The following is a 24,284-nucleotide window of genomic DNA, read 5'->3' on the forward strand; positions in this document are numbered from 1 at the left end:
CTGCACGTCTACAGCTCTTGGGTATCATCTGCTGACACCTGCCTCAACACTTTCAAGACCACCCTAACCCTTAATAGTCTGCCTCAATGGCTACTGAACGCTCATGTGCCTTCTTTGTTATAACTTACTATTGTGAAATACTCATAGACAAAATATTGCAAATAAAAATACAGAGAGGACCAAAGTACCTATCACTGAGCTTCCTTCTACGATGATATCTTATATAAAATAAAAATACTGTTTGGCACAGTATAATTAACTGGACGACAGACCTTCCTCGGATTTCACCATTGTTTTTTCGCAAGCACCATGTGACTTTTTAAACCAATTCTCACACTTCAAACTTATTTAGCACCTGAATAGGTGATTGTAGAATATTTCCCTTTTTCAGAATTTACATATACTCAGAGTGATACAATTTGTTTCATAATACCATGAAAATACCTCATGCTGACACTGATCACATTATCAGGAACTGTCCTAGGTGCTTTACATAAATTATTTAATACAACCCTATGAGGTTAATAGCTTTTTATGAATATCCCAATTCTACAGATGATGACAATGAGGCCTGTGGTGATCATACAATTTGACCATGGTCCTATAACTAGACATTAGAGAGGCCAGGACTCACCAGGGCAGTCTGACTCTAGATCCTGAGCTTTTCAAAGCTACTACTAGTGATCAACAGGTATTTTTTTTTGGCCCCTTGGAGATTAGGAAATGCATGAGGCGACTCTGATCATCACATTGAATGTGGAGCACTGATGGCATTTTGTGAGTAGGGGTCAGAGACACTAAATATCTTACAAAACACAGAAAAAGAGAACTTTCTTGCCCGATGTGGCCTATGTGCCCCATTGAGAAACACCAAATATTCTATTGTTTCCTAAACAAACCCAAAGAGATAAGGATAATTGTGAAATGTTACAAAGAAGTAAGTGGCTGGTAAAGCACCACATGGTAAATGTGAATCAACTGCCATGCAAACAAACACAATTCTACTGCTTTACTGAAACATTACACGGAATAGTTATTTCCAAATAAACTAGCTAATCAGACTTCCAAATACCTTTTAGCTTAGAAAGTTCTTGTTCCTTCTCTTGCTGTAGCTGCAGGTACTTCTGCTTATGGTCATTAAACGTCCTACTGAAGTCTTCTCCTTGTTTGCGATGCTCCTCCTCCAAGTCACTGTGCTGTTTCTTCAGCTCCTCGTGTTGACTCTGCAAAGATGAGAATCTGAGCAGAGATGTACATTCTCTAAATTATACCACAGTCTAGAGCCTTTCTCTCTCAAGAAAGAACAGATGCAGCAGGAGGCTCTGTTTTCCTCAGGTTGCTTTGAATTGGGGCAGCTCCCCTGCATTTCCCTTACATTTCAAATCAAGGGTTTGGGATCATGGCCAAAAATAATTTTCTCCTTAATTTTGAACATTGGTAAAAACAAGAAGTTAGAAGTTAGCCATGGGAGATGGAAAGGGGAAGGATTGGGGAAACTCCCAGGGACTCAAATTGCTGTGGAGACAAGGTAAAGCGAACGGAAAAATTATCCCTCCACAGCTATTCCAGACTTCCTCTTTCAATCTGATGTTTTCCGAGCAACATTTTTTTATTTCCCTTCTTTAGTTTTCAGCCTTCCTGGTAACCTAGTTTAAAAAAAAAAGATTTCTTTCCGTTTGGGGGAAGTAATACATTGTTTATAGAATTATTCTTATTTACCTTACTCCTTGTCATACTACTACACTGGAATCACAATCTAGATAAAACCCACAGTCTCCAAATGCTAATGTGAAAGGGTGGTCTGCTTTAATCCACGCACTACTTTCTTGATACTAGGAAAGGTTCTGGCTTCAATAAAAAGCACTTGTTCTCCTGATACAGGAGGAAAGACAACACCAAACAAAAAGCGAGACGGGCAAGGGAGGGAGGTTGGAGGCGTGGAGATCATGGCAGGGTTTTCCTGCTGTGCAGAACCCTTGATGGCATCCACTCCTCTCTTCTAGCTTGACAGAAATCATGACTCTCTCCCCTTCCAAGTCTTCTTGACACACAACAATGAGTTTTACCCAAGAACCGAGGAAGGAGAATCTTTAAATATAAATTGTGTTCCTGTGGTAGGTAAAAGGACACATTAAATTTTAGTAACATGAAGGAGGCATTTAATCATTCTACTGCCCCCAGTGTGCCTAAGATAAAAAGAAACATCTGAGGAAAACCACTGTGAGAAACTAAGCAAGCAAACAAACAAAAAAGCCTTAAAAGAGAAAGAGAAGAATAAAATTAAAAATTAGGTGACCAGACAGACTGATTTACAAGAAAATGTATAATAAGATGACTCTGATTGTTGTAATTGGGTGGTAAGATGAGGGAACATTACAATTCTATGTCATTTTTAGTGAAATATGACTTTAAGGTACCATCCTACCATACAGATCAATTTTCTGTAAGCTTTCCTTAATCACTTGAGTTACTTAGTTAATTCTTTTATTCATTCATTCATGAGGAACAACTTTAAATTACTCACTTTCAACATCTGATGTTGCACATTCAATGCACTGTATCTGCTATTGGAATCTTGCTGTAAATTGAAAAGAAAATAGTTAACACAAAGATAATGAATCTGGTTCTCTTGCTAAACATAGCTTAAAGCACTTAACGGAAGAATTCCATTTATTTCACTTATATAAGCTACAATGAAGTCTGTGCTTCAACCAGGATGTCTCTAGGGCCATCTCTTTATTTAATGGCTGGAATGAAGTCTTAACATTCCTGTAAGTTTGCTAGAGTTTAGTAAAGAAAAAGCAAGACATGGAATCCTAAAAAAAGCAGCTTAGCAGGGGCCCTGGAAATGATTTACTTCCCCTCTCAAGCTGAGAAGAACCGAGGCTCCGATGCACAAGGACCTTGTCCTGAGTCACTGTCACTGTGCATGGCTGATACACTGTGCCAGGTGCTCAGAGGGGACTAGGTCCAGGCCTCACAAGCTTTGAAAGGAAAAGGCGCTTTCCTTCCCTGAGCTTCAGTGGGTAAGGAATTCTCCATATATTACTTTACCCAAATGAGACTCCCATTTCACAGAGTGAAGAAATGGAGAAAGGATAAGGAATAAGTTGAGGGCAAACATTTCCTTTAGTAGCAGAGCCAGGACTGAAACTTGAGCCTAAGCCATGTTCCAGTGGTGTACGTGTGTGTCCCAGTAGAACAGCCTGACACATGGACCTCACACATGTGCAGAGTCCTGGGCAGCCGTGAGCAGTCTGTACACAAGACACCCAACCATTTTCTCTCCCCATGTGGGGCTCTGCTATCTGACGCATCACACCCCCTGCTTTGGCTCCAGCACAAGCACACCCGCAACCAGTTGTTTCTTTCATTTTTTTACAATTTCTAAGATGAATTTCATTTTTACTCTATTGATTTATTTTATTGCTTTACTCTTTTACTTTACAAAGAAACTGCATTATGAAATGCACAACAGAAAACACACAGCTTTGGCTGGGGCTTTTAAAGGCGGTAAGAGTTGAAAGCTGACAGTCTCCCAGCTATCCGAGGAACTGACTCTTCTCAGTTTTAGTACTACAAAATGCCAGTGTTTCATTCAACTCATGGTTATATATTCTTCTTGGAGTAAGAGAAAAACTTGCTTTTCTCCAGTTAATTTGGACTGTGCAAGTGACAGTAACATTGCAGGATTTTTTTGGCAAGCAATACATACATACATATATACATACGTGTTAGTATATTTCAGCCTTTCAGTCCTAACGATCAACATAGCAAAAGATTTTGCCACTATTATTTCCCTCTCCTTAAGTTTCATAAAATAATTAAGAAAAAGTCCAAAACTTACCCTTCCTTTATTTAGTGTTTCTTGTGCTTCTAACTTATAAACAAGAAAATCTAGAAAACAAAAAATGGAGAAAATTGGGTGTGATTAACTAACTCATTATGGAATTTTCAAAAGAATAAAAGCAAATTTTATTCAGACTTGTGAAAAATATTTAGTTTTAAAAATCTGCTTGGGGGCGCCTGACTGGCTCAGTCGTTGAGCGTCTGCCTTCAGCTCAGGTCATGGTCCCAGGGTCCTGGGATCGAGCCCCGCATAGGGCTCCTTGCTCAGTGGGGAGTCTGCTTTCCCTCTCCCACTCCCCCTGCTTGGGTTCCCTCTCTCACTGTCTCTCTCTCTGTCAAATAAATAAATAAAATCTTTAAAAAAATAAAAATAAAAACCATCTGCCTGGTAACATACTTTATTTTGCCTCTTAAGGCCTTTTTAGAAAGAGTTGGAAAAAAAAACTATTAATTTTCAGCTTTATTTTAAAGCTGTATATCTTGAATAAAGAAAATACACATTATAACCAATTAATTAGAAGTGAATTTAGAATGTGCACTCTGTGATCAACTTTCCTTGAAATTTAGGAGAAAAACAAAATGAGGCATACCTAAAGACAGAGATGATTTATTGCTATCCACTAGATGGCACGCTAAAATCATTCAGGACTCGAAAAGAGACATCAAACAGTGGAAACCATCTTTAATGCTCTTAAAGCTTTATTATCCACTAGATGGCTCTATAAAATCACTCTGCATTTAAAGACAAGGAAAATCCAAATCCTATCAAAGCATTTTAATGATGTTAAACTCCTATTCTTCATCCAGGCTTAATCCAAGGGTCAGTAAAACATCCTAACCCATACTGCCCTCTCATTTTCCCTCCCTCTACCCCACAACAACATAGTCAGACAGAATACCTAACTTATATTTCCTCCCAAGATTTCACAAAACATGAGCTAATAAATAAAAATAAGGATGTGGATCATTTCAAACCACAAGCTGTATAAAGCCTATGCTATATAGAAAAATTCTGATAAAAGCATTGCCCAATGCTTGTGCTAGATGCTAATTTTTCAAACTGAATCGATCAGCTGTGCCAATAAGTCTTCACAAGATGAAGACAAGTGCGTAACTTAAAAGACACCATACAAAAAAGAGACGCCATACAATATGATCAATTTATTATGTTGTAAATGTACATATAAGAATGTATGTATGTACACATGTGCGTGTATATGAATGTATAAAATCTGTCATATTCTAGACAACACATGCTGTTACTATCTACGGACAGAATTTTCAGGTATGAGTAACATATGTGTGTAATATTCAGATGAAAAGCTGTTTATTTCTGATACAATATGTGTAACTAATAATGTGAACTACCTCAAGGTTGCAGCACACTGAATGAAAGATTCAGAATCCAGTCTTAAGCAGGAATTACTGTGTTGTACAATGCATAACATAGTGCTTGACTTTCTCTGTCTACCTATAAAAGTGACTTAGGGTTGAGTTGAGAAATTTCTTAACAAAAAAAAAAAAGTAAAGCAAGCACATGATGTTTCAAAGTATGATAAAAACACAGAATACAAACTGCATTTTATATTTACCTTCTTTTGCTTTCTTATGTTCAAGTCTTTCCTTTTGCAAGGATTTCTCTAATCTTGATCTGTGTTCATACACAACTGAAAGAAAAAAGTTAAAATTTGTCTGCAAAGAATTAGAAATTCTAAAGTAAAATTCACATCAATTTTCAAAATGGGGGGAAACACTTTAGGGTCTTCACAATTAAAATAAAAACGTATGCGTTTATAAGTTCCACATGCTGGGTAAAAAACAGCCACAACAGACGTAAGTCTGAGCTGACTTCCGCACGGTCTGCCCCTTTATAGAAGCAATACTAAGCAATACTCTGAAAGAGGTTTCCTTCCATCTTCTTTACCAGCCCCTGCTCCTTCTCCTGCTTCTCAAAACCTTCTCTGTGAGGTTCCATGTCTTTTCCTGGGTAAATGTGTCCAGTCTCTTGACTTCAACCACCGTTTGCACAGCAGTTAGCCCCACACCTATATTTCTGGCTCCCACCTCTGTCTTAGGTACTAGTACAGCATTTCCTAAAGACTCCAGGGTTTTTCCACCTAGGTATCCCATAAGTACTGCCAAGTCCACATGATCTGAATTGGAACTAAGGCTGCTGGACCCATGAGAAAACCTCAGCACCCCATCGGCATAAAAGAGATGGTGTGTTCCCCCACATCAAGGAAAACACAGGTGAGAGAGCCACAGAAATGAAGGGGGGAGGGCCTCTACAGAGAACCTGTGAAAGTCAGGTTCACATCTGCCATGGTGCCACGGTTCCCCTACCTGCCCTGTCTACTCTGAAGACGCCAGCGTTGCCTGGCGAGTAGAGAGAAGTGTGGGTGTCCTAGGGGGAAAGCAGGGAGGAGAAGCTTATCAGAACTCCCTTCCCCACCTCTGGCTTCACACCTACAGCAAACAGGAGCTCGAAGAGTGGGAAAAGCTCTGCTTTTGAATGAATAAAATAAGAAAACAGGTATTTTATTTATATAATAAAATGTATGCATAGGGACTAGACCAGACATAATACTTACAAGACCGAGACTGTGTTTATGGATAAAAGTTATTAATACTCTCTTTTTTTTAATCTGAGAGAAGTCAAGAAGTATCCAAGTCTGTGTTTTCATTCTGGGACAGAAAACCCAGCCTCAACAGAGTGGTTTGTAAAAGGCAAAGAAGGGGAAAAAAGGCAAAAACTGAATTTCTGAGGTAGGCTTTGAATCCTATTTGTGCAGCAGTACGGTCACCTCTGATCCCATTCCTTGCCAAACTAAGCCCAAGCTGTCATTTGCTTCTTCGACCAGTCTTTAGCTGCCTCTGGCTACCTAAGATACAATTTAATCATCAATCACTGACTCGCCAGGTACAACACATCCAACTGCCCAGCACTACTGGCCATCCCAGAGGGCCAAGGTCACAGCCACCCCCCCTCCCTCGCACCTGCTATAACTCTCTGCCGCCTGCCCTTTCCCCAGTGCCCCAGCTGCCAGTTACCAACCACTGCTGTCCTCCTTCCAGCATGCCCAGCATCTCCTGGGTCCTCCACCTTCTCCCCCTGCTGCATGTCTCATCTTGCCATCCCACAGAAACCTTCCGTTTCCAGGGCTGCCTCTACAACTACCGCAGCTCCTACCTCCACTCACACTTCTGCTAACATCTCCGTGCACACCCCCTTACAACGCCTGCCGCCACCCGAACTGGCATGGTGTCCTCCCCCACAGCGTGTGTGCCTCGATCTCAGCTTCCGCCGCAGCCTCAGCCTCCCACAAGTCATCCTAACAACCCCTGTCCCAGTCTTTTCCTCTGCCCGGGTTCAATTTCTTTTGCCAGATGACCCCTACCCCCCCTCGTGCTATTATTATAAAGGATCTGATATAACTCTGCATTTATTGAGCCCCTACTATGTATCTGGAACCACATTATGTGTAGAAATGCAAAATGAATAGACATGGGCCTTGGCCACAAGGAGCTCAAGCCTAACACAGTAGATAGGTTAGATAATTTTTATATAATTAGAGCTAAATACATGTAGCATAATAAAAGTACATTTAAGCCCAAGGAAAGACAAGGATGAGCTCTGGATGGGAGAGGGGTGAAGTAGTCATCAGAGGTACTCATCTCTTGGCTGGCTTTGAGAATGAAGAGCAACTTGATAGGAAAGGGTGCCACGGGAGAAAGGCATCTCTGGAAGACATCATAGGGACAAAGGCACAGAGGTCAGAAATTGGGCTAAAGGTAGCTCAACTCCAAAAAGCTTGTCTGTAAGTCCATTGTTGAGAAATTACATTTTTTTCCAAACAAATCTGTACAGTATATAAGTCCCTCTGCTGATTTCTAAAAGCCTATTAAAACCAAGAAGTTCCTTGAATTGGTACTAGGAGTATCATCTGGAATGATGTTTGGAACACAGCAGAGGAAAAAAAGATTAGCACTTTAAGGATCTCACTAAGGCAAGCCCTACACTGCATGCTTACAGTCTTTGAGAATTCCAGGCAGGTAGGAAAAGTGTACAGGGAACCAGGTCTATTACAATGCTATCCTGATATCCCAGAGGAAGAACGGGATGGCAGAGGAACACCTGAGCCCCCCAGCTGGAAAGAAATACACTCCCTCTCCTCTAATCCACTGGCCAAAGTTCCCAGGTCTGGGTAGGGTCATGGAAACATAAACACGCCAGTTAACATGGAATTGTGGTGCACGAAGTGGATCTATCACAGATGATTTTAGCAAGCACGTGCATCACTTTCAAAGAAAGGAACAGGAAGAATAGTCAAGATCTTTTTTCCAATGGAACTGAAGTGGCAGTGGGGGTGGGGAGGGCCCAAGTTTAGGGGCTCCCAAGGAGGTCAGGACCACTAGAGGGAAGCGATTCCAGCCTAGAAACATCCATGATTTTAAAAGACAGCAGCATAATCAACAAGACAAACAGGAGAGGACTGCTCACCACCTATCACCGGGCACCTCAGACTCTAGGTAGTAAACCTCGTTATGGAATGGTAATGATAGATGGGAAACAATAGAGGGGGAACGCTGCATTTGCAAATTACAATCTGGTGAAATTCTTTGCTTAAGATACAGCAGCAATCACTACAATCTTGCTGTTGCAAAGCCAGGCTTGTATGGGACTTGGTAATCAGGTAATGACTGTCTTTGCACTGGGAAGCAGAAAACTCATCAGTATTATTTCATCTTCAGTAAGAGTGGAGAGTCCACTAGATTACAGCAAGTAGAGAGGGAGTATAGGCGATGGGATGAGAGGGTGGGAGACCCTGCTCCATTCTTTAGTTTCTTCCCTGCAAAGCGGCCGGGTAGATAATGTGCCAACGGCTGGTGCAAAGTACCCATTTATCATACTGAACCACACAACTGTCTTTGACAGTTTTACGCTCAATGGGAATTGACACACTCAACATATTAACAGCAGCGTAGTCTCAAGAGCCAGAAAATCCTAGGATACACAATTACAAACTTTCATCAATAACCTAAACAGATGCTACACAATGTCCACTAAGAGAAGGACATGTTTGTGGATTTCAGTCAAAATTCAAAGGTCTTGAGAAATCTTGAGATATTCACAGATGAATAAGATGGCATCACTAGTAGCAAGATCCAAGGCATGAAGAATGTGGTTTTGCAAAAGCAGTGAAAAAAGATGTGGTAAACAGGAAGAGAGGATATACACACAAACCATGAGGTAATCGTACTGTTGATGTTTTCTTACTCAGAACTGGCCAAGCCGTTAGTATAGCACCAGTTTCTAGTCCTGTCATAAAATAACTGAAGAACGCAGAAATGGCGTCAGGGTGGAAGACTATGAGCAAGGGGGAGGGGAGAAAAGGGAGCGGCAGCGACTGGCAGAGGCGAGAGGTGGGAGAAGCGCCCTTCCTTCCTCAAGTTCAGGAAAACAAAGCCAAAAGGAGCCTTAGAAGATAAGCTGAGGACACCACATTAGGGAAGGGAAAGGGGGTGTGAAAAGTCACCCTTGGAATTGCAAATTCGAAAAAGAAAGGCAGAGAAAGAAAGAGGCAGGCGGTAACAGAGTGGTTGAGAGCTCGAGTCTGGTGTCTGGACTCAAATCCCAGATCCATTCCCTATGGGGCAAGCTGCTGAACTTCTCTGTACTTCAGTTTCCTGACATCGTCTATGGGAATAATGACAGTATCTATCTCTCTGGGTGGAAGTCAGGCTTAAATGAGTTAATATGTGCCAAGTGCTTAGAACACTACCTGGCACAGAGTAAATGCTAGAAAATCCTAAAATACTTTTTTCTCCTATCTGTGGTGGCTTAAGACTGCCAGAGAAGGAATCAGAGGCTTTCAACCCTACAATTAAAGTCTAATAATAATGAAGTAATTGTGTGTGTGTGTGTGTGTGTGTGTGTGTGTGTGTGTGTGTGTGTGTATACATATATATATATAATATGGAGAGAGGGCGGGGGACTCGAAAAGGCAATAAAATATTAATCTCGGTTCCCTTTTACTTAAAAGAAATTTTTCCCTTAAAAAAAAAAAGAAGTAAATAATCAGTCCAACAGCTCCAAAACTCAGAAGCCTTTTTTTTTAATATAAACTGAAAGACAGTAAAACAGACCAGATAGAATTTTCGTGTCCTTGTAGTTCTCCTAGAAATTTTCCCTATCAACTAAACATACATACACACATATACCCACACTCCCCTTTAATTCTTTTAACGTGCATTCTCCAAGCCTTTGAGCTAGTGATTTATCTAGATAGGTTTACTGTTTTCACTTAGAAGGAGGATCCGCTAATCAATCCTTGTCACCTATCTCTATTTTTCTATTTATACTCTGAAGTCAAGGGCATCAGTCAAGATGAGCTAATGCTGCTAGAACCTCTACAACAAAAAAGGTACATAATGAATATTCTCAAAGCCCCAGACAAGTTTAAGGAAAAATAAGGACAAAAATAATGATTCAGTCTTGGCATTCAAGATTTTTAATGCAGAGTAACACTGCAATGGGGATACGATTTGAATCACAAGAACCCATGAGAAAAAGATGAAAATGCATAATACTCATCATCTCCCCTGCTTCCTGAAAAGGAGTTTAATATTTTCCATGCAGTGGAGAATGGAAAGAGGTTTTACTCCTCCTTCAAGCACTCAAGAGTTTAAAATCATGCCAGCTTCCTACAGCAATTTTCCATTTGAACTCTGACTTCCTCTGAAAGTCATAAGAGAAATTAGCTGTATACATCCACTTATGGGCAAAATACATATACATGACATTTCAGGGCAAACTGCTCCAATTCAGAATTAAAAAGCAACACTCCAAAATTAGAAAATATTGCTAAGTGTTTTAACACCTTAAGCCAAGAGAGGGCAATGTTTCTTTGGCAGAAACAACAGCCCATAAAATTTTGCTTTCAGTCTTGACAATAACATAAGGTTTTAGCTTTATAAAAAACAAACAACTGTATGAAAGTCACACAATTCAACTTGTGAAAACATTAAGAATTGCAAGTACCTTTATCACTTTACAGATGATAAAGATTAAAATGAAAAAATCTGTGCTTTTGACAATTGTGGTTGAAGGTTTGTTTTTTTTTTAAAGATTTTATTTATTTATTTGAGAGAGAGAGAGAGAGAAGGACGAAGGACAGAGGGAAAGGGAGAGGGAAACTCAATTTGACTCTGTGCTGAACGAGGGGCTGGAGGCAGGGCTCAATCTCACAACCCTGAGATCACAATCACCTTGATCATGAAATCAAGACTCAGCCGCTTAACCGACTGAGCCATCCAGGTGCCCCCGTGGTTGAAGATTTCTTAAGTAGGATAAGCAAGAGAAATGACAAAAAGGAAGATAAATTGAAATCACCTTAGTTGCCAGAACATAATACTTTTGGAAGATTTGTTTTGTCTTTGTTTTTAAGCCTAAAATAGCAGATATTTATTACAGGCTTTAAGAACAGTTTTCTGTTGTGGTTCTAACTCACCAGACGTGGGGTGGAGAACAGCCGCCCCCTCTTCCGTAGAACAAGGACTTGGTAATAAACAAGAAGACAACATCATAGATACAGTTTTCCAATTATCTTTCCTTCCTTCATCATTTTACCTCATAAGGAGTCTGAGAAAGAACAGAGCAGATCTACTTGGAAATTAACCCCTATAAAACAGCCAAGTAAAAGAACAGCGTGGCGACATTTTGAGGATCTCACTGGATCCTCCCTCCAGCCCCCAGGGGGCAGGCAAGGGCACTCTAAATTTGCCGGCGGCGTCTGAGCCCTACTCCTGCACCGTCTTCGTAACTTCACTATGACCTCTCACAGTTAAGTCCAGCTTTTACTTCTCACTCATCCAGTCCGCTTGACAATTTATAGCTGAATTCAATTATTAATTAACCTTTTCCTATGGTTAGCTCCCTTTACTAAACTACATAGTCACATTCCGCGCCAGGGGGCAAAACCTTGCAGTGGCTTCCCGTCTCGCTGAGTGAAACCCAACCCCCTCTCAAGGCTTCACCAGATTGTTGTCCTGCTGCAGCCTGCCCCTCCTTGAACAGGCCAGGCCCCCTCTCACCTCAGCACCTTGAACTGCCTCTTGCTGGCACCTCCGTTGCTCCTTCTCCAGGTACCTGCACGACTGACTCCCTCATTTCCTGCAGATCTTTACTAAAAAGACACCTTCTCACCAAGTCCTTTCCTGGACAACCTATCGAGAATTGCAACCTGCTCCCCACCCTCAACACTTTTGGTCTCCATTCCTACTTTATTTTTCTCCTTAGCACCTAACACTCTACAGTACTTATTTTTTTTTTTTTTTTACTTAATTTGTCTTATTTATTCTCTTTCTATCCCACTAGAATGTAAGTTTAGTCAGGGTAAGAATTTCCGGTTTGCCTTCTTTCATTCCTATATCCCTGGCACATTGGATTGTCGACATTCTATAGATAAGTAATGAATGAACTATATGTGCCTTGAAGGCTGGGATTGGCTATCTCCTTAATCTTCCTCTTCTATATCCCAAACCTTCATTACTACTTCCGACCCAATACCCCAGTTCCTAATATCTAGTAGTGTTCAATAGCTGTTAAGTGAATGAATGCCTTTAGAAGAGATTTCATACTTTTGCTCATTTGCCTGCCATCCTTTATGTCCAGGCACTTTTAAACTAAATTTCCACATTTGTTGGCTCATTAGTACTCGCATATCGCAGAGAAGAGAGAAGTAACAGAATAGAGATTAAATATAAATTTATCTGTTGATGTGCAGGCTCATAAGATTAGCATTAGTTAAATCATAGCCCTGGAATATAGACGCTTTCAGGACGCTGAGAGAAAAAAAGGACAGTCTGATTAGGTATTTTTCTACTGCATGGCAATTTAAGGTTTTTTGGTTTTTGGGTTTTTTTGGGTTTTTTTTTTTTGCTGCACAATAAAGTTCCTATAATAGCTCACACAAGTGTCTATTTTTAAGTTTGCTAATGCATACTGTTTAGGAAGTCGTTTAAATGGAAATTTTAAACCAGGATTTGAAAGGTGCTTAACTGCCTTCTCTATTTTGGATAAAACTATACCCAGGCTTTCCCTCATGACACTCTCGGAGATTTGGCTTTTTCAAATAAGGATTACATTAGCTGACTTAAGATATATTTCTTCATACGAGTCTTCTTTCAAGTGGTGAGCTACTAATAATCATTCTTATTATTAGAAGAAATCTATTCACTTCTCATGAAAGGATTCTTTTCTTAGGTCTTCAGAGCTATTATATTACAGCCCAGCAGTGTTCCAGGCACCTTGGGAAACACAAAAGTGTACGATTGACTTAAAGCTTATAATCAATGAATTCGGGCTGTGAGAAGAGACAAAGCCAGGTAAAACAGTAAGGAGACAATTAGAGCTCACCAAGTTAGGTGAGCTGACATAATGACTTGCCGAGCCAGCAGATTTTTAAACAGACTCTCTTTGTAAGAGGAGAGGAAAAATATCCTCCTGTCCCATGAAAATGTTGCACTCTACAAAGCAAAAATTATATACATAAATTATACATATATATGCATATATATTAGAAACTTAAGGACTCACAGTTAATAGAAGCAAAATTATTCTGAAATTAGATGTATATAAATAGACCCTGTACAGTAATATTCTTCCTATCGAGCAGTCAGATTTTAGCAGGACAGCATCCCAGTGTTTCAGGAAATAATGAATGAGAGAAAGAGAAAGAGGGAAAGAGGCTTTTGGTCACCCCAAATTGATGCAAGGATGTAGAAGAATGCCCTTTAGATGGGCTAAAATATGCAAAAGCATATTGGTTTTATAAAGGACTATGCATTTATGCATATACTTTTCAAAACTAATGTGCTTGAACCAACCAGAAAAGACATTTCATTTTCCTAAGTGATCTGATTTCATCACGGGAACCTCTTTCTATGGACACTTCCACCAACACCAGCAAAGAGGAAACAACCTAAAGTACTCAAGTATCAAGCCCTAAGAGGTTTTTACTCTGTATAAACCTGCATGGCAGAGCATAACCACAAGGAGGGCAGGATGAGCCAGGCTACAACTGACTTCTTCAAATCAACACAACAGTACACAAGCAACCCCATCTTCATCCAAACTCCCAATGTCACATTTTCACCTCAAGATGTGAAATTATGCAATATATCTTGGAAAAGTTTTCATAAAAATCTGGCTTATACAGAGATATTATTTAAGGTTACATATCTATTGCATCCTGAATACTTCATTCAACAAATCAAACAAGTATTCAGTGAACACTTACTATGTGCCAGGCACTGGTTCTGATATTTGGGAACCCAACAGTAAAAAAAAAAACATTTGCCTTTGGGGAGCTCATATTCCAGCAGATATATAAATGATTAGGAGCTAATTAGTGTCAGCGGCAGGGGGAGGGGGGGTGGGAACAGGGTAAAAGAGACTGGAGGTATGGGGAGGATGGGTCACATTTCTAAATCAAGTATTCAAGGCATGACTCACTGAGAAGACATCTGAGCCAAGACTTGATAAAAGTGCAAGAGTTACTACTACAGACATCTAGGGGAAAATGTTCTAGATATAAGGAATAGGCAAGGCAAAAGCTCTACAGGGCAAGCATACTTGGGATGTTCTAAGAAAAGTACACAGTCAGTGTAGCTGAGGTAGAGTGAGCTGGAAGGGCGAAGGTGGGGAAGGGGACAAATTGGGACAGGCCTCATAGAACCTAGTGAAGACTCTAGCTTTTACTCTAAAACCCTTTGGAGGGTTTTAGCAGGAATATAGAGTGATGACTTAGATCTGAAAATAATGATCACTCTGACCGCATGGGTGCAAGATGCAAGCAGGGAAAGCAGTTATTAGCAGGTTTCTACAGTAATCCAGGCATGAGGTAACGGGAGAACAGGACCAATGTGCAGGCTATGGCAGATTCTGCATTTATACTGAGAATAAAACCAGTGCATGTTATCGGCTGAGATGGGGAAGGCTACTAGTGAAATAGGTTTGTGAGGAAGATCTGGAATAAGCAATTTATGGATTACAAAGTGATTTACTCAGCCTGCAGGAAAGATTCCTACAGGTAACATCTTGTGTGGATGTTGAGAGATGACAATGGAAGAAAGAAGACAGAAAAATACAGACAGTGGAGAAAGAACATGCAAGAGCACTGAGGCAAAAACAAAAAATCTGGGAGCGCCTGGGTGGCTCAGTTGGTTAAGCCTCTGCCTTCAGCTCAGGTCATGATCCTAGGGTCCTGGGATCGAGCCCTACATCGGGCTCCTTGCTTAGCAGGGAGCCTGCTTCTCCTTCTCCATCTGCTGTTCCCCCTGTTTCTGCTTTCTCTCTCTCTTTCAAATAAAGAAATAACATTTTAAAAAAAATTTGTTTATAGTATTACTCAAACTGAGTAAGAGTAACTGTCTTAATAGCACAGATTCCTGGGGCCCAACCTGCATCTACTGAATCAGAATTTCCAGGGAAGATACCTGAGAATCTGAATATTTAACAAGTATGCACCACCTCCCCCCCCCTCCATGTGCTTTTATAAGGGAGTTCTGGAAAGGCTCTTTAGCATAGGGATGATAGGAAAGTGGGCAGGTGGGGAGAGAATGAGTGAGGCAGGGCTGCCATTGACTCGATCAGATCTGCATGGTTGCCAAAAAATAAGTTTATGGGTGGTGCAGAAGATAGAGAATCCAAGAGAGTGTCGAGGTTGATGGATTAGTTTAGGAGGTCATTGCAATAACCTAAAATAAAGTAACATGAAGGTTAAAATTCCATATTGCCTGAATATGAGATGATCTCCAGTTATGCCAATAAGACAATCCAATTAAAAAAAGTTGATTGCTTTCCCAACTGGAATATACAAAATTTTAGAGCAGTGGAAGATATTCTAACACTTAAAGATATTCTAAAGTGATTAAAGATATTCTTACAGTGATTAAATGTACAAAAAGGTGGTCAACTAAATTAATCATCAGGGAAATCAAATTAAATCATAATGTAATACCACCATTCTCCCATCAAAATGACTAAAATTTTAAAAGACAGACAATACCAAAGGTTGGCAAAACTTTGCTGATGGATGTGTGAGTCAGTCCAACCATTTTAGAAAACTGTTTGACTGTGCCTGCCAGAGCTGACGAACACAAACCTTGTGGCCAATAAATCCCATGCCTAGGCACGTCCCCAACCAAATACGTTAATTTAGTTACCAAAAGTCACATAGGAGAGCCTTAAGAGCAGCAGTATTCATAATAGTCCCAAACTGGAAATAACACAATCACCTATCATAGGAGAATGAATAGGTTGCAGTTGTTGAAAAAAATTAAGTATCACTCAGCAATGTGAACAAACTAACTGTAAGAACATAAATTTCACAGACATAATGTTGAGGAAAGAAGCCAGACAGCAAAGTGGTACTTACTAAATAATTCTACTTATAAGCAGTTCAAAAATGAGCAAAGCTAATCCGTGGTGCTAGGAGATAGGATGCTGTTCACAGTGTGCATACGGCAGGGGGAGGCGGGCAGCCAGGGACTGGGAGAGAACAAGAGGGAGCATTTTTGGGTGAGGGAAATGTTCCGGTTCTTGGTCTGAGTGCTGGATACACTGTCTGCTTTGTGAAAATCCACTGAGCTCTATACTTACAATTCCTCTACTTTTCTGAATGTATACTTGTTGATATAAGATAAGGGTATTTGTTATTTTCAGTTCAAGTCACAATGAAATATAAAACACATTTCGAATGTCCCTTTTTTTTCGATGCACATCTCTCCAAACACCATGATTCAAACTCTTCACGTGTTTGTCTGATGTCCGTGTCCATAGTACCACAAGTCAGAATTTTAGTCCTCTGAGTTTTCTGAAGAATACCCAACTTCACTGGAGACACAGTGTTTGTGGAATCTCGGCCTGATGCTATCACCGGAAACGTCCTAAGCTGCAGACATCTGGTAAAAATTAGGAGAGCTGAGAGTTTCATTTGTCCTAGAGGTGTGTATTCATGCTTTCTGTATCGTTAACTCGAATGTACTGCGGTGCTTTTGGGGGGTTGGTAGTAAAAAGGCTTGTTTGTAAAAACATTTTGCATTTGCAATTGGAGGACACAGTCCTGGGAATAAATACACCATTCTAAGTGCTAGTTCATCCTTAAAAAAAAAAAAACAAAACTGGTCAGGTGCCTTCCATAAATATCTAACCACATCAAACGAGGTCATTTTGGGCTAATGTGTCTTCCTCACACAGTACTCTGCTGTTTAAAATAAAGCAGTTGGGAACGCACCCAGAAATAGCAGAGGCTTTGTGTTGACTCCAATACAACAACACTCCCTCTTTTTCTGAGGAGTAATTTTGCAGGATGAAGGGAACCTTGCGTTATAATATTCAAGCATATGCAATAATCATTGACACAGGGAAAGGAATGCCCAGAAACAAAATATATTTAAGGAAATCAAATCAAAATGCCTGAGTGACTGATTCAAAGTGCACCATGAGAGTGCATCCAAGGATGGTACAAATATTTTTGACTTAGGCTACCGTGTGAAAGATGGGTCCAGGATTAAGGAGGCCTGGGGCGGGGCAAATCATGTGTCACCTGTTGGACATGTTCAATGTTTGATAGGGATATCCATATAGCACAGAGAAATTTAAAGAGTAATCTAAGAATCTAAGTTGCTGGCAGCGAGAAGGTCCTTGCTGGGAAGGGCCATTTCACCATCTCTTCCAGGTCTAAGACCAACACAAGGATCCCTCTGAGGCAAACCTCAGCCTATTCCCCAGAGCCAATCCTACTCTTCCTGACATATCTTTGTCCTACTGCCACCAAACTGCCTGAGTACTTAAGAGTTACAACTGAGGGAACTTAAAAAATAATAAAAAAATAGGGGACTGTGGGAATAAAGTCAGCACTCAATGTCTAAAAGTTACTTCACCAGTTTCACTGGAATTCCTCCTGATAGCCTGAATTCTATTTTCACTTTTGGCCATTCATTTTTAAGCTTTCCTTTGGGATAAAAATATAATTAAGTATATTTCTTTATACTTTCTGCTACAGAAAATGAATATTTTCCTAGTGGTTTTTAAGAACAACACATGTGGCTCTAAACAGGTTTACCTTCTGCACTGAGATGTCGGGCACTGCCCAAATTGGGGCAGGGGGTTACCATTTAGTCACTAATCACTGCACACTATGTAGAAGTCCTTAAACTAGAGCAGGGCTGGGGTCACTGGGTGAGACCTCAAAGGTCAAATATAAAAGTGTCATCCTTTCTTCATCCTTTAAGAAAGGGCATACTACTTACTAGGAGCTGTGGGCTTGAGGGTAACAGTGAGAGATTTTTGATGATGGTATGATGCAAGAAGGATATAAAGGGTTTTGTGAAAGCATATCCTGGTGAGCAGTCCTTGGGATACTTCCATCATACTGGTCTGCATCATGTAAATAAGGTCATGCATGACATGACACCCAACCCTCAAGATGATCAGCAACTGCCTTCACTGTGATCCCTGGAGGCCTCTCTGAGCAGTATGGATGCCCTTCCTTCTCCCTCCTACAGGGCCCTAGGCATAGTTCTACCCACAGTCTTATTATCATTTTATATACAGATTTGCCACTTCTGTTGCGCTGTGGATTACTTATGAGAGAGTTGGTCTCTTTACTATTTGCACACTAGCCTGGGTCTGGTACAAAATGGGTACCTGCTAAATGTTTATTAAGTGATTGAACTAATGCAGACAAATGAATGTCAGGGTTGAAGGCTGCATGTGATGTTAATAACGTACTCTGCATTATCAACTGTTCCATAAAATGTATGTATGTAAAGCCTTATGGTTACATATCATGGTGGACTTCCAAGAGTCCTCTTTTAAGACACTTTAAATTTGATACAGCTGACTTGCACCAAAAGAAGCATGGGAATTCACTGGCAACCTCTAAAGTTTCTCTATCAAAGGTAGAAAAAATATATCTATGTTGTTTAAATGAACAAAGTACATGGGGACTTTTGAAAGCACAGAAAAATCAATAAACAGTCCTGATCTGTAGAAAGGAGCATGACTGGATGCTGAAAGAAAAAAAGAAAAAATCTTTGATGGTATCAGCATTCTAATTAGAGACAGACTTCCGATTTTTCTTCTCAACCTCATTCCATAGTTAGAATTCAGATTTAATCCATTGAAAATAACTTAAATAGGACTGAGATGAATTCTACTGAAAGAAAAAAGCAACAAAGAAAAAAGAGACAGGCTGACAAATAGAATTAGATGGAGACAAGAGATAATTTAAAGAGGATTTTTCAAATAATTTAGGGAAAATACCACTGGCCTGAGCCAAGATTCCTGAGATCCATGCTGGCTGACACTAACCAGTTCTGTGCTCACAACCAAGAAACTTCACCTTTCTAAGTCTGTTTCCTCAGCAACAAAATGCAGTTGAACAGTTAAGTGGCCAAGGTCCTTCCAGTGCTAAAATTCTAACCATGCATATTTGCTTATTTGCAGTAATTACTAGAAGAGTGGTGACACTGACAATACATAAATCAATTCAAATTGGTATTATGTATTTTCAATATATTAAATTTAAATACAAGCGAGAAAGGACCCAGTTTAGCAAAATGCTAAGAAAGGCTCTGATTTTTTTTTTTAGGAAAAAGCTTTTGACAGAAGAACATGATTGCAGATTTAACTGTTTCCCACAATTTTCAAAAAGTTGAAAATATATATACAAGCTAAGACCCTGTGCCATACTTAAGGTGTCCTATAGTGGGGCTCTCCTTTTTTATAGATTTGGCTGTGAAAAATACAAACACGTTTTCCTTTTCTGACACTGAATGAATAATAATGAATGAATAATAAAAGTGGCAAAGTACAACTGCTACTCTAATCACAAATGGATCTAAGAAGTGGGCTTGCACATTTTTCCCCTGCCTAATATATGTTTCAATGTGCTCTCCCATAATAACTTTTTTTTAATTCCCAAAATAGCTCTTATACATACTGGGACATAACCAGGTATATCTGGTGGACAGCCTGGACACCGAGATGGGAGATTGCAAGTGTTAGTTTGTTCATGCCTACTTGCATATATCTGCAGGCAACAGGTGATGGTGGAAGGGGCCAAAGGCTAGAAGTCCAGAGATTTGGGTTTAATTTTTAATCTGAGAAGTATTTATTTAATGTCATATGTTTCATCATTGGCAAAATGAGAGAGCTTACCAACTGATTACTAAGGCCTGTCCTAGCTCTAAAATTCTGATTCTCTGATGTGGTTGAGCAGGCAAGGACACGGGATCAGAACTGTGGAATGACCTGGATAAATGTTTAAGATCTTAGAGCGTAATGGTGATGTTCAGAAAGAATGCTGGCCTGACTACAACAGAGGGACCCAGCAGGGCTACAAAGGAAGATGAGAAGAGAAGGGGCAACACCTTTTTGGCTGAAGGGCTTAAGACCCTTTTCTTTTGCAAAGTATCTGAGAATGATTAAAATTATTTTGACAGCTGCAAGTAATTGGGAGGTAGGTGAAAACAGGAAGTTCAGGCACAGAATAACCTCACTAGTTCCAGATTCAACCAATTCAATATTTATAATAATTTGGACTTAAGTAACTGACATTTATTATTATAAATAATAGTTTTTTTCAAGCAGCAGAGAACAACACTAATTATAACCACAGCCCTTAAAATAAGATTCATTAGCATACTAGACACTTCGCCTCTGATTTTTGTTATTTCTCCACTGACAAAGTGTAAATCAGAATTTCTCAGGAAGAGCAGTTATTTCACTAAAGATCTCAGTTCTATTCTTTATCATCTTGTAAATAAAACTGTCACTAAGAGGTTAAAAATATTTGTAAATGAGTGTTCATATATTCAGGGGGGAAAAGGTCTCTTAAAATCTACTTTCATAGCAATCATAACAAATTATGTTTTTGTAGCCCTTTACAGTTTATATCCAAAGAGCTTTTACATCCAATCACGGGTAATTTGTGAGGGAACAAGGTGCTAATAAGATATTACTCCCATCTATTCATTAGAAGATACAGTGACCTTTCTTTAGCCATTAGTTCATCTTACATTTACAGTATAAAAAAATGCATTTACTTAAAAAGTATTAAACTTTCTGGTGATTTGGTATAGTCTTGTTCCATTATTCTGAATTCCTTAAGAGTTACTTCATTAGAAAAGGAATCCACTTACTATGGTAATTTTGTGGGTGTCATTCAAGAGACTGTGGGAAAGAAAAGAGACTATTATTTTTAAATTTACCTTAAAATCGTTTATACAACATAGCCCCCCATCAATAGAAGTATACGGATAAAAGAAAAAAATTTTGTAATTACGCTGAGTACAAATCATCATAGAAAGAATAGGACAATTTTTAGTTAATATTCATGCTCGGTTCTCTCATCTTTGCTTTAGAATCTTGAGAACACATTAGGTAAATTTTTTGTTTAACATTTAAAGAACCCACTTTTGAGTGCTACTTCAATGAAAATAATTGTGTGCCTACTTTATTACTTACTCAGTGGCGGGGGAAACAACTACAGTACTTACAAGTAGCCTATCCCTTCGGCACCACAAATTTATTAATTAAGAATTTTAGCCCTTGATCCAAAGCAATAAACCTAGGAATACACATTGAGCTGTTACTTAAATAAATATATAATTAGTAGTATATGTAGGCAAACAAAAAACAGAACTAAATAGTTATTAGCTTTTCCGCCAAGGCTACCAAACACACACACAAGTGATATAGCAAAACCAAAACCAAACAACCTCTGATCTGAAATGTAGTTGCCAAGGAACTGACAGAATTCAGTAAATCATCCCCATACTAAATGCACCAGAGAATACAACACAGCCATTCGAGAAATGAAAAAAAGGCCAAGACTCTCAAAAAAAAAGGCAGAAAGGATGATTCTACATTATCAATATGGAAATATACATGATACTTATGTGAAGTGCAGAAAATGAGTATTTCTATCATCTTTCTTCCAGAGTTCCATGAATGTGAAAAGCACACAGATGAAATCTTACAGAGCATATTATTTTCTGGCCTGCTATTTCATCAGGAATATACAAAAACAATTTTATAATTCCTTAACTATAGAACTAAGAAATAATGGATGCCATGAGCTTAATTTCTATTCTAAATCTAAATGAGTTTATAAAATATCACTATATATATGATGAAAATACATATCTGATAATACTGCACTATAGAATTAGAATAACTTTCACAAAATATTCCTCACAAAGTCCACGATCAGGAATTTATGTTGATATACTGATAATTCATGGATGCATTTTTCTGTTAAGCTTGCATTTCCTACTATCATAAAGGAAAAAAAAAAACCTTGAAAGTAAACAAACAAAAAATTACTATGATGAAACAATTCATTCAACACTCCAAGGAAGAAAATAAGGCAACAAAACAAAAGAAAAAATCTTAAAATTTGGGTTTTGATGTAGGGACCCGAAGGGGTACGTGTACCCCAATGTTTATAGCAGCAATGTCCACCATAGCCAAACTGTGGAAAGAGCCAAGATGCCCATCGACAGATGAATGGATAAAGAAGATGTGGTATATATACACAATGGAATATTATGCAGCCATCAAAAGGAATGAGATCTTGCCATTTGCAACGACGTGGATGGAACTGGAGGGTGTTATGCTGAGTGAAATAAGTCAATCAGAGAAAGACATGTATCACATGACCTCACTGATATGAGGAATTCTTAATCTCAGGAAACAAACTGAGGGTTACTGGAGTGGTTGGGGGTGGGAGGGATGGGGTGGCTGGGTGATAGACATTGGGGAGGGTATGTGCTACGGTGAGCACTGTGAATTGTGCAAGACTGTTGAATCACAGTTCTGTACTTCTGAAACAAATAACGCAACACATTTTAAGAAAAAGGAAAAAGAAGAAGATAACAGGAGAGGAAGAAAAGGGGAGTATGTCAGAGGGGGAGACGGACCATGAGAGATGATGGACTCTGAAAAACAAACTGAGGGTTCTAGAGGGGAGGGGGGGTAGGGGGATGGGTTAGCCTGGTGATGGGTATTGAGGAGGGCACGTTCTGCATGGAGCACTGGGTGTTATGAACAAACAATGAATCATGGAACACTGCACCAAAAACTAATGATGTAATATATGGTGATTAACATAACAATAAAAAAATTAAAAAAAAAAATTGGGGTTTTGAATGCTCCTAATTTTTAGAGCATTTTTTTCCCACTGAATTCTGAAAGGGGTATATGATTTACTACTTACATACCAACTTCTTGTAGAACAAAAAACTTTTTTACATTTATTTATTCGAGAGAGAGAGAGAGAGAGTGAGTGAGTATGAGCAGGAGGGACAGAGGGAGAGGGAGAGAGAATCTTGAGCAGACTCCCTGCAGAGCTCAGAGCTGACTCAGGGCTCCATCTCATGACCCTGGGATCATGACTTGAGCTGAAACCAAGAGTCGGACACTTAAGCGACTGAGCCACCCAGGTGCCCCAGAACAAAAAACTTTTAAAAAATAATTTATCTTTTTCTGTATACCCATTAAGATACAGCAATGCTGATTAAGGACAGACTTTTTTTTAAGCATAAAAAGGAAAGCTTTATTTCTCCTCCTTTCATCCATTTTTTCTTATAATTTCTTTAAAACTCAGAACTAAGAATACATAGAGCAAAACACCAACTTAAGCAGGCTTAAAAAAAAACTTGTTAAAAAAAAAAAGAACTGCACATCCATTTGCCTTTGATTCTATAAATAAAGACTAAACCCTGGGAGCGCGTGGGTGGCGCAGTCGTAAGTGCCTGCCTTTGGCTCAGGTCATGATCCCAGGGTCCTGGGATCGATCCCCATGTCGGGCTCCCTGCTCAACGGGGCGTCTGCTTTTCCCTCTCCCTCTGCCCCTCTCCCCCGCTCTTGTGTTCTCTCTCTCTCTTGCTCTCTCAAGTAAATAAATAAAATCTTAAAAAAAAAAAAAAAACTAAACCTGAAGTATTACAAGATTGCTCTGGTTGTTAAGATTATCAATGACTTTTTTCTTTTGCTTCTTAAAAATTTTCTGCACTTTCCAAATTTCTACACAAACATAAGCTACTCTTTCAAGTCTATAGCCGCCTGTCGATTAATTATGCTGATGCTCATTTCACCGTAACTTAACTGAGTGGTTTTTTTTTTTTTTGCACTCAAGTTCCAGAAGTAAAGGAAAGATCAAAATCCATCGATACGTCAGTTCATTGCTATGCTCATTTAAGTTGAATCTTCTTTATATCTAATCTATATTTCCGGCACTGGAAGAAAATTGACGTTTCCAGTGGTCACCATTCTTACCAATGAAGTAAAGCAATCAGTGTATTTTGGAATGCTTTTCAGTAATATAACTTGAAACAAAAAGGATTTTCTTTGATTTCCCTTC

At 39.4% G+C, this 24,284-nt stretch overlaps 1 protein-coding gene across 5 annotated transcripts in view; it reads right to left on the reverse strand.

Moving 5' to 3' along the window:
* GOLIM4 (golgi integral membrane protein 4) overlaps positions 1-24,284 on the reverse strand; it is a 78,696-nt gene that overhangs the window by 27,484 nt on the left and 26,928 nt on the right. For 4 of the 5 annotated variants that reach the window (XM_027584568.2, XM_027584567.2, XM_027584570.2 and 1 more), the window contains exons 2-5: positions 5,442-5,516; positions 3,848-3,897; positions 2,525-2,578; positions 1,073-1,223 (exon numbers count right to left, since the gene is read on the reverse strand). In XM_027584568.2, the coding sequence (XP_027440369.1) occupies positions 1,073-1,223; positions 2,525-2,578; positions 3,848-3,897; positions 5,442-5,516 (330 nt within the window). Of the gene's footprint in view, positions 1-1,072; positions 1,224-2,524; positions 2,579-3,847; positions 3,898-5,441; positions 5,517-11,360; positions 11,510-24,284 lie in introns of those variants that run through there. The other variant, XM_027584571.2, reaches the window with a different exon arrangement.

This window comes from Zalophus californianus, chromosome 1, assembly GCF_009762305.2.
Source record: "Zalophus californianus isolate mZalCal1 chromosome 1, mZalCal1.pri.v2, whole genome shotgun sequence".
In the NCBI taxonomy this organism is placed as follows: domain Eukaryota; kingdom Metazoa; phylum Chordata; class Mammalia; order Carnivora; family Otariidae; genus Zalophus; species Zalophus californianus.